Source organism: Tripterygium wilfordii, chromosome 11 (assembly GCF_013401445.1).
Source record: "Tripterygium wilfordii isolate XIE 37 chromosome 11, ASM1340144v1, whole genome shotgun sequence".
Classification (NCBI taxonomy): Eukaryota; Viridiplantae; Streptophyta; class Magnoliopsida; order Celastrales; family Celastraceae; genus Tripterygium; species Tripterygium wilfordii.
The window spans coordinates 12,224,758-12,235,314 of record NC_052242.1 but is presented as its reverse complement, the minus strand read 5'-3'; the positions used below and the strand labels follow the sequence as shown (position 1 = coordinate 12,235,314).

At 37.5% G+C, this 10,557-nt stretch overlaps 2 protein-coding genes across 3 annotated transcripts; one reads left to right on the top strand and one right to left on the bottom strand.

Annotated features, from left to right (window-relative positions):
• Window positions 1-165: 165 nt before the first annotated feature.
• Window positions 166-5,879, top strand: LOC120009482. Of its 2 annotated transcripts, none has more exons than XM_038860095.1 (7): window positions 166-760; window positions 1,171-1,279; window positions 1,392-1,487; window positions 1,587-2,249; window positions 2,852-3,227; window positions 3,736-3,817; window positions 4,833-5,879. In XM_038860095.1, exons 1-7 carry the CDS (start codon window positions 569-571, stop codon window positions 5,037-5,039), a joined length of 1,725 nt encoding a protein of 574 aa, XP_038716023.1. In that variant the 5' UTR covers window positions 166-568; the 3' UTR covers window positions 5,040-5,879. The 2 variants fall into 2 exon arrangements, with proteins under 2 accessions (XP_038716023.1, XP_038716024.1); XM_038860096.1 differs by having other exon boundaries at window positions 645-760; window positions 1,181-1,279.
• Window positions 5,880-6,134: 255 nt separating this feature from the next.
• On the bottom strand, window positions 6,135-9,782 carry LOC120009483 (triacylglycerol lipase OBL1-like). Its single transcript, XM_038860097.1, has 5 exons — window positions 9,401-9,782; window positions 8,307-8,503; window positions 8,169-8,202; window positions 6,821-7,431; window positions 6,135-6,578 (listed from the first exon to the last, which is right to left on the bottom strand). Exons 1-5 carry the CDS (start codon window positions 9,723-9,725, stop codon window positions 6,291-6,293), a joined length of 1,455 nt encoding a protein of 484 aa, XP_038716025.1. The 5' UTR covers window positions 9,726-9,782; the 3' UTR covers window positions 6,135-6,290.
• Between the last annotated feature and the right edge of the window lie 775 nt (window positions 9,783-10,557).

The following is a 10,557-nucleotide window of genomic DNA, read 5'->3' as shown; positions in this document are numbered from 1 at the left end:
GATTCGATGATAGATGAATTGAAAGTTTAACGTCCCAGCTCAACACGACTTGGACGCTTGAACGTTCAAATTCATCACGGGCAACAAGCTAAAGCTAGCTAGCAGATGCTGACATCTGGATGAATGAGTTGTACGATTGACAGTGTTGAAAAATACTAACATGGAAATGACAACAGAGAGGTGCGTGCATTCTGAGCCCAAATGTCATCTGCTTCAGCTATTATGTGCGACTTTTGGGCGTGTCAGGTCCGAGTCGCTGACCATGTCTGAGTCTGAGTTCTAGTTAAATGCTCCAAAAATCATTAATGGTGAGGACGACAGTGACAGACCAGGTTTTGCTCTTTCCAAGGTTTTTTTTATTATAACTAATTAATACTAAAGCCTTTTGGTAATTATGACTTTACCCCCTTAATCTGGTAATTATTACCATAAGGACGGAATTGTGCCATTCTTCATAATTTAACACCCGTCATGGTACCATACACGCACTTCCCGAGGGATTCTCTTTAATACCGACTAGGAGCAAGTCTCTCACTCTCGGTGAGTGATATGTGAAGAAGATTTGACAATGCCGGAGCTAGGGTTTGACGATCACAGCTCGGCGAGATCATCGGGATTTAGAGCTCGCGATGCCAGTCCTGACTCTGTCATCTTCACTCTCGAGTCCAACTTCTTCTCCTCTGCTTCTGCCAGCGTCGATCGTTGCTCTTTCACATCGGATGCTCACGATCGCGACTCTTTTGCCTCCGAGATCTCTCTGGTATCTTTAATCAACTGTCGGCAATGCATGTTGTATACACCTACATTTCTTTTATATACAGAACAGGAAATTTGAAGTTATGTTTACAGGCTTATATAAATTGGCGTGCATTGTGACTATCGGATTTTGTTTGTGTATGCTTGACTTTAATTGAATCTATTGCGGATGTGCATGGATGATTATGTGTATCTAGGCTAAGTAGAAGTTCGTTTTGTTGATTCTTTGAATGAGCTCATGAACTGGTATTTCCTGGTCAGAGTGGAAAATGATGAGAGGATCTAGTGTTTGATTTAATGCTCCGGTAAACTAAATGAATACGATAGTCCTTTTGGAGTGCCTTATCTGGACAAAACTAGGCGTAGAAATTTGAGATTGTGGTTGTTGTTGTTTAAACGTCTGATTTGATGCAGCATTTGGCAGCACATGATGTTCATCAGCACGAGAGTTCGAGTGGTCCAGTTCCATATCCAAACAAAGCAATTCACGGCCGTCTCCCCCGAAAAGGTTATAAAGCGAAAGGTACAGTTGGAATCACTCGTGATAAAGTGAAAAAGAGCTCATACAGATAAATCACCTAAATAGTTCAAATTCAATCACCGCATAACTCACTGTTTCCTTCAATCATACACAGTTCGGAAAGGAAACAACACGGACGAAACTGCAGCTGGAGAAGACAATGACCTAAACCTCCATTCAGCCAGAAATTCATTTTCAATTGCTCTGAAAGGTACCGAATATTCCTATTGAAAACAAAGCCAGGCGGAGTTCCTCTTATTCCAGCTTAATCGTATATGGACTCTTTGACTCTAGTAGTTTTTTCATATAGAGTGTCAGGAACGAAGATCCAGATCTGAAGCGCATCTGAAGAACCTGGACAGACAAGGACCTGCTTCACTGGATCTCAACAATGTTGCAGCCTCTTCACCGCGATTGGGAGGAATGAGAAGGAGTTCTATTTCTTCTCACAGGTCTGGTACGTTTCCAAGTCCAGGGACGCCCAATTATCGGCATGCTACTGTGGGAATGCAAAAAGGCTGGAGCTCAGAACGAGTGCCATTGCATACCAATGGTAACAGAAGGCAGGTGGGTGCTGCCATGTTGCCCCTGAATAATGGGAGGACGTTGCCATCAAAGTGGGAAGATGCTGAGAGATGGATATTTAGTCCTGTTTCAGGAGACGGAGTTGTAAGACAGCCACTCCAGACTACTCAAAGGCGGCCAAAGTCAAAGAGCGGACCCCTTGGCCCCCCTGGTGTTGCGTATTATTCAATGTATTCCCCTGCAATGCCAATGTTTGAAGGGGGAAATGCAGGAAACTTCATGGCAGGTTCTCCATTTTCTGAAGGTGTAATAAGTGCTGATGCATTGGCTATTCATTCTGGCAGCCATGGAGTGGCCTTTCCCATGCGCACAGAGCCTTGCATGGGAAGGTCAATTAGCGTGCATGGATGCTCTGAGATGCTAGCGCAGCATTCATTCCATTCACAAGGTAAATTATATCTCCTTGAAGCTTTAGCATTCTTGAGTTAAGTTGGGGTTTTTGACTTGCACAAGTTAGGCTGAATTAGTCCTTTAAAGATTTCCAATGAAATCATTACATGATACCATCATAGGACAAATGAAAAGTATCAGAACCCCCCCCCCCCCTCCAAACACCAAGTCATGGGTTCAATAGATAATCATGATGTCACTAATGACATGCCTACCCGGCTTCCCTATAATTAGTTGCAGCATAACTTGCATAATCTCAACCATGCTTCGTTGGTATTTTTAGATTTTCCATCATAAAATACCCATATAGAGACTTCTAAATGCGTAATGTATAGCAATTTGTTTTTAAATGTCTCACTGCCTTTTGTGTTCCATTGTCTTCTCATTATACTTGATCACATATTCACATTTTATGCTGTTGCTTGATGATGGGTTTGGTCGAACTTGGTTCTGCTATTAGATTGTCATGCTGAATTATTGGATTTTCGAACTTGATAAGTTCTGCTATTAGATTGTCAAACTGAATTATTGGTACTTATGAATTTGTTGATTATCATACACTGGTACTTTTTGTATCTAATCTCTGCCGATTGGTGTTAGTTAAAAATACAGAAGAAAGGGTTGATGGAGTGAAGAATGCAGCCACTGATATTTCACGTGAGGCTTCGAGAAGGGACATGGCAACACAAATGAGCCCTGGGAGTAGCACCCATTCATCTCCCAAAAGGAATTCTCCTTTCGTCACCTCCATCCCCTCTGCACTACAGATTGTTGAAGTACAGAGCATTCATTCCTCTAAATCAGAAGTCAGGGACGTGCAGGTTGATGAAAGAGTCACGGTGACGAGTTGGTCCAAGAAACAGAGACCTCGTATTCTGGGGAAGAGCTCAGAAATGACTGATGACTGGAGAAAGAAAGACTTGGATGCTCGATCTTCATCTTGGGATATTACAGAGACAGCAAAAAGCATTTCAAAGTATGTAGCTTTTATATGTTTCCATAAGACTTTTGGGGTCAGATTGGGAAAACATGATACTGGACAACTTTGTAAGTTAGTAGGGCTATCGGGACTCGTCTAACTATAATCCTGGTGAATATTACTTTTATAGGCTTTGATAAAACACTGTGATATTTAAATAAAGACAGGATTTCATTAATTTTGATTTTGCTTATAAAAAGAACCTTCTTCTCCATTTTTGCCATATATGTATTCTTGAAAATATTTACCTCAAATGATTGCACAAGTGTTGTTTTAACGGAAGCTATGATGTTAGTCTGCTTGGAAATGTGGTGTCATGGGTAGTCAAGAGCATCATTTCCTCCTTTTCTCATTGTTTGGCTATCATCACAGCACCAAATTTCCTACATTATTTAGTGTAATGTAGCAAATGAAACAATCTAAGTTTAATGTTTTACCGGGTTATTCATGGTAGAAACAATTTCAGCCAATAAATTTGCATACCAACTGTTTTGCCTGTTGCCAGGGTCAAAAGAGAGGAAGCTAAAATCACTGCATGGGAAAACCTGCAGAAGGCGAAAGCTGAAGCAGAGATTCGTAAACTAGAGGTTCCTTTCTTCTTGCATGCTTCTCCATATATGATATTTAAAATTTTCGTAAGACATCCCACAGTAGAAAATAGAAAAAGTGAAGTAAAAGGCACCCAGAAAATGATTGGCTGTGATCTTGTGCAACAATTGGTTCCTTCCCTGTATTTTAACACTTTCCTTTCCATTTCTTCTTACCTTTGGTTTCTCGAAGTAGATTTATTTTCTACGATTTGACAGACTTAGTTAATGAACTTTATGTTGTTCCTGATTGCTAAAATGACATATGAACAACAAATGACCTAGTGCACAATACGTGTGATGGTTTCTAAAACAATAGAACTGCAACCCTGTGGAGACCATTGTTTTCATAGTAGCAGAGAACTAGACAAAAAGGGTGTTGAATAAGATGCTGTTTAAGGGAACAACCTATTGACAGGCGATTTTGGAACAACCTAGATGAGTTAGCACACATGATGCATTGCAGAGAAAAGTTCTTAATTATGGGAACTTGAAAGGACGATATGTTATAATATGTAATGCAGGCTTTGTGAAGGTGTGTGAGAGTCCTTATTAGAGATGGGAATGAAATAAGATAAACCATTTAAAAAGTTTTCTTTTGCGTTAACAATTATGTCTAATTAGTTCTTGGCTTAAGAAGAACGAATGACACTGTGAAATGGTGCCAAAGCCAAACTATCAAACTCTCTATACGACATAAAACTAGTAAGTAGTGACATTCTAGTGAGTCTGTGGGGTGAGTGCTGCAAGTGCTTTTTCCTGTTTTATGTTGGTGAATGCTTTGTTGTTTGGGTTTATGTGCAATCCACATGTTCCACTAGCATTATGAATGGTTTATAAGATGCCTTTACATTCGACACAAGTATCTTATGAATGTGTTTAAAAGAATTTTATTGTCCACTGGATGTGTACCCCTTTTACTCTGTTTCCGTGTGACATGGAAAGGGTTGAGTCTTTGGTCAGAAAGTTACAGCATTAACAATTATTATTTTGGGCTTTGCCTTGAAAATTTCAGATGAATCTTGAAAAGAAGAGATCTTCATCAATGGATAAAATCATCACAAAGTTGAGAGCTGCTCAGAAGAGAGCGCAAGAAATGAGGAGTTCAATGCTAGCTAACCAGGGACATCAAGTTAGCAGAAGTTCTCACAAGGCTGTATCAATTCATAGAACCCGCAAAATAGGTTCCTTGAGCGGTTGCTTTACCTGCCATGCTTTCTAACTTCTCGTCCTGAAATACCTGGTAACTTCTTGAGTAGTGTTAATTTCAAATTGTGTTGTATCTCCTCTTCATACCTAAAAAGTAGATTATTACCTTAATTAATAACATGACATGCCCTAGCATATGTTTAGAGTTTGAAGAGCATAGCCATTTCGCTAACCGTTGAAAATGAAACTTACATGACCTCTTTTGCGATAATGAATAGGAGAACGACCCGTCTGCCGGGCAAGCATGATTACTATCAAGTATGCAGATTTGTTGGATGCCATTGTTAGTGCTAATCCTAGACTCGCATCCCCATTATCTTTGCATTTGAAAATCATATGGACATGGAGTAATTATCTTTTGAATTTTACGGTTTTGAGGGTTTTATCCTACCCATATGATCACAACTAAAGAAAATTGAACCATAGTAAAAATTTATTAATGAAAATATGGAATTATCCCTCTAGAACATCCAGAAGTTCGTTTTTCAAGTGTGGTTTTATGTTTTCAGTACTTATTAGTATGATCTTTGACCAGGTTCATTAAGCAGAATGAAATGTGGAGTCCAAGAAAATGATAGCGTCTAGGACCAGACGACTATAGTATCATTCCATGGACATGCAATCTTGCTAGAACGTGAAGCGCAATTCTTACACTAATATCTCAGAAATGCAAGATCTTGTTGCAACTACGAAGGTATCCACGTATGCAAAAACTTATTGAGTAAGGATTCTTGTACTCATGTATGTTTGTATATTAACATTGAAGGTTTTCTTATCATAGATATTTGTATTGAAACCGATCATAACATCAATCCAATTCGGTTTGGTGTTTCCATATAGTATAGTTTTATAAGGTGAAGTACGTCCTTTGCCCTTGTTTGTCAAATTTTTTTCCGGACTTTGAATTGCTATTTTTTTATTACTCCACAGAGGAATCACTAATATTTGGTAGTGTAGTTTGTATTCCATGCAAATGTGGAGAAAAATTAAGGATATTATGTACTTGGGGACTTAAGTGTCCCAAAGTAGATCTGCATGATTTTTTCCCTTTCGAAGATAGTGGAATTCGTCAACATTTGATGCTGTCAAAAGCTTGTTTAATTCTCAGTCGAGTGAATTTTGCAATTCTGCTACTTATTAAGGTAACGAGATATATCTAAAACGAGGAAGAAATGAGCAAATAAGCTATAATTTGTAATTGCTGAAAGACAAAAAAAGTTCAAATTTAAAAACAAGCAAAGCATATCTGTGAAGTTTTTACGTGTTAGTCTTTGTGAAGTTGTTCTTCACAGATTGGATCCTGGAGCTGGAAGAACAAAGGCAGGGATGCTAATCTGGTAGAATTATCATAATCCCGAAGACTATGAGCGGTCAATCCCGGAATTGCCACCCCAACCACCCTAAACATCTTCATTAACCAACCTTCTCTGTAGTCTGGACCCTCTTTACAAGGGATTATAAAGCTTCTTATCAGCTCCCAAACGGCATTTAAAATCTTCGGAGCCACCCATAACGGAGAGAAGTAGTTCTTGTTCGGCTCCTCCCCCATGACCTATGTTCCAATTCCACAACCACAAACAATCTCATCAGTCTGTTCTAAAACCATATGAAAATGCTAAGGGCGTCAGTGTTTTTTTGTCCCCGTTCTCTCAAATGCGAAGATGGACGCACAGATTCATAAGAAATCGTGTGCATCAATCTCGGCATTTGAGATAAATGAGGCAAAAAAAATATTGGGATTCGTGTATACTGTTGAAAACCATTACTTAGTGCTACAAAAACGTCCATACTGACCTTTCCCTTGTAACAACTGTTGTAAAAGAGGCAAGTCCCAAAGTGCTTGTAAAGCAAAGTTGTGTCGTCGTAAGGCAACCTAGGCACCATATCATTGCTGTAAACAAACCTCAAATACCTCACACTGTACTTCCTAAACTTCTCCTTCATAAAATCTCCAAACTGTTTGTTTCCCACTCTTGGCTGCCCAAACGTGTAAACACTCTCCAGCCTCTCCAACAACCAAGCCTCTTCGTGTATTACCAACACTGCTGCAAACAATATTGCCAATGCTCCACCCAAGCTGTGTCCTGTCAACACAAACTTTGCTTTCTCATTCTTCTGCAACAAAGTTTTCAACATTTGTTTGATTGTGTAGTAAGCAAACTGGTGGTCAGTGTTCTGTTCAACTTTGATGGGCCAGCCTTGATTCTTCTGCAGGCCCAGGGCTTTCATGAAGCCACTGTGGATCTTTCCCACTCCTTCAAGCTCGTGCCAGGAAATATCCACGTCCGTGCACCACGCATCCGCATCAAATGGGTTTGTGCCTCTGAATGCCACCACAATTAGGTTTGGGTCAGATCTAGTGTCTTGGAGCATGAACGCTTGTGTTGTCGGCCGGCCCATGTAATCTGTCAAGCAAGCCCAACATTAATATATCACTCAAATAGTTGAAAAAAAACCAATTTGTTTACTAGTTGAGTAATGTTAGAGACTCCAAAAATATGATCCTCATTTAACCCTCAAATCTATGTGACATGTGAAATAATCATTGATTATAAATACACATATATATAAGACCCACTTTACATTCACTAAGAATAAAATGGGAGTCATATTTCGAGGGTACGGTTTCAAGTATTATTCTTACTAGTTTTCGAGGACACATTATTTAATGGGGTCAACTGTAACATTGATTAAGCTAAGTTGCACCTAAATTAATTTACATTTGTCATGCTTCATATATGTGCAGATTATGATTTGGATATATAAATATATATATATATTAGTCAAACATACCTGACCTTGCGGAAATACAAAAGCCAAATTAAAAGAAAGTGATAAACAAGAATTAACAAAATTATATTATAATTGCAACAAAGCTAGAGCTCACACTAATAGCTATCCTAGAAGCATCATAGTAGTGTGTGGCATACATTCATTGGGTGTGGTTATGCCACACACTGCTAGGATGTTTCTGGGATGATTATCACTGGGATCTTTATCATTTTTGTTATATAATTGGCAGATTAGGTCATGCGTCCAGCAAGCAACAACTGTTTAATTATCTTTTTTTTATCGGCTAATTTTCATTTAAACAAATCAACTTCCAGTAAAATACAGGAAACTAGGTCAATTTGCTACTTACCATTCCAGAAGTTGTAGAATCCCAAGAATTCCATCTGCAGAGAGAGAGAGAGATGAGACTTTTTAAGTAAACCCATATCACATTAATCTAAACATGCACACGTAAATTCATACAGAATTCTTGCTAATTCTTAATTACCTTCCAGTGATCTTCCACAATGTTTTTGATGAAAAATTGATTCTCATAGGACAACTTGGAAGCCATCAAAGAGAGTGATACCTTATACTTTGGTTCACCTTGTCTAATGTTTTTATCTAATTCAAGGCGTGTGTCAAGATTCCCTACCATCGATGTGAACGATGCCGATGATCTGTCCGGCCACACAACAACATTTCCTGCATACATTAATTTCATACACATATATCAGAGATCATAGTCAACTTAAATCAAAAAATATTATCCGATGTAGATATCCGGTTCATTATCGATACATCGGACTCTCACGACTTTATTTAAACCGTCTCACTTAATTAGTACATAGAAGACTTTTGTTGATTGAGAAGAGTTTGAATTTTTCTTATAAACCACATCGATTGGTGTTCTTCAAGCGATGTGAGATTATAAATCTAACAAGTAACAAAAATTATTAAATATATTACTCAAACTTTGGTGATCTAATGTCATGTTTCCTTATCTAAAAGTGCAACTTGACAAAAATCCGTAATATCTATGGAAAACCCTTGGCTTAATCAATAGTGTGTATATATATCAAGGTAGTTAAATCGTAAAATCGAATTGGAATCGGAGAAAGGGTGTAAAATCAGAATCGTAAAATCGTAAGACTTTACATACCATGTAAAATTAAGAATAATTCTCAATAATGTTCCAAAAATAACATAAAATTTATTGGATATATTTTTGAACCATATTTTTGTTTTATTTTGGTCCGATAGGGTCCCTTTACACCCAAATACGTATCTAAACTACATTAAAATTTTAAGAAGAGGAAAAAATAAATACAAACAATTACAACAGATTTTAACGATTTTACTCGTGATTTTATGTGATTTTACCAATTTTATGTGATTTTGTGCGATTTTACAACCCTTATGATTCCACCACTATAACTAGGTTTCTATAGGTATGATCGTAGATTTTAGGATCAAAATCGAGATTTTAACTTCCTTTTATATATATACAACCAACCTAGCTAATCCAAAAAAAAAATTCCTACTATATATTATTGTCTTTTTTCTAACAAACAGTAGAGAAAATATGAGAGAACTAATTACCTGGGATAAGATTCAAGACGAGCTTGAAAAGGCCACCATTGTTGGAAACAAGATTCAATGACATCTCGATCGAATTCCCGATTGAAGCCATGGGCTTCCCAATCAAAATAAGGGCTTTCTGAACCAAAACAGAAATGAAAATCAGCCACCTCCGGTTGAATTCTCTCCATTTCTGGTCTTGTGGGTGCTTCTCTATGAACTTTCTGTTCTCCAAATTAGAGGAAAACAATACACAAATGAGATCAAGAATGCTTGCTTCTTCAGGCTTCAACAACAACTTGTTCTTGCAGAAGTTATCATGTTCACCATCATTAGAGGCCATCATGATCGCTTGAAAGCAATCAATCAATGAAGCTGCTTTAATATTTGTCAACGTCCTTTGTATATTGTCTTAATTTGCAAGATAAGCTAAGCTAAGAGAGATACAATATAATATTATTAATTAGTGGTTGCTAACGTGGAAGAAATTAAGTAGTTGAGAGAGGTATTGCTTAATCCGGAAAAATGTTACGAATCCCAATGTTTTTATTCTTAACTATGTAAAATGTTGAGATAGACGCACATGATTCACTCGAAATCGTAAATCTCACATGATTCATATGAAATGGTATGCCCCACATGACCCATTAGAAATCGTGTGAGTCTATCTCAACATTTAGGATGACTGTGACAAAAAAATACTGAGATCTGTAAGACTTGTGTTTATTAATATTCTGTTGAGGTGTTACTTATGTTAATGGGTATAGTTCAATGTATTGAAAAATTCATACATCAATGATGGTCCGGACACCCCACATGTGGAAACGCAATGATGACCACCAACTTTATTTGATTTAAATCCAATCCAACATACCTACTTTAAATCTTTTCAGATGAATAAATCCAACCCAATTTATACTTTTTTTTTCCCTTACTTACCTACCAAGTACCAATTAAGTTTCCTTGTACTGATCATATCGAATTAATATATTCTAATAGCCTCGAGAATTGACTAAATGTTAATGACAATGATGTAAACTAATAAAACCAGCTAGATTCCTATATATATGTTGTGCCTATGAGAGAAAAAAAAAATAAAATATATATATATATATATAGGCATGAGCGGAGTCAGGATTCTAGATAAAGAGAAAAAAAATCATAAATAATTTAATTTT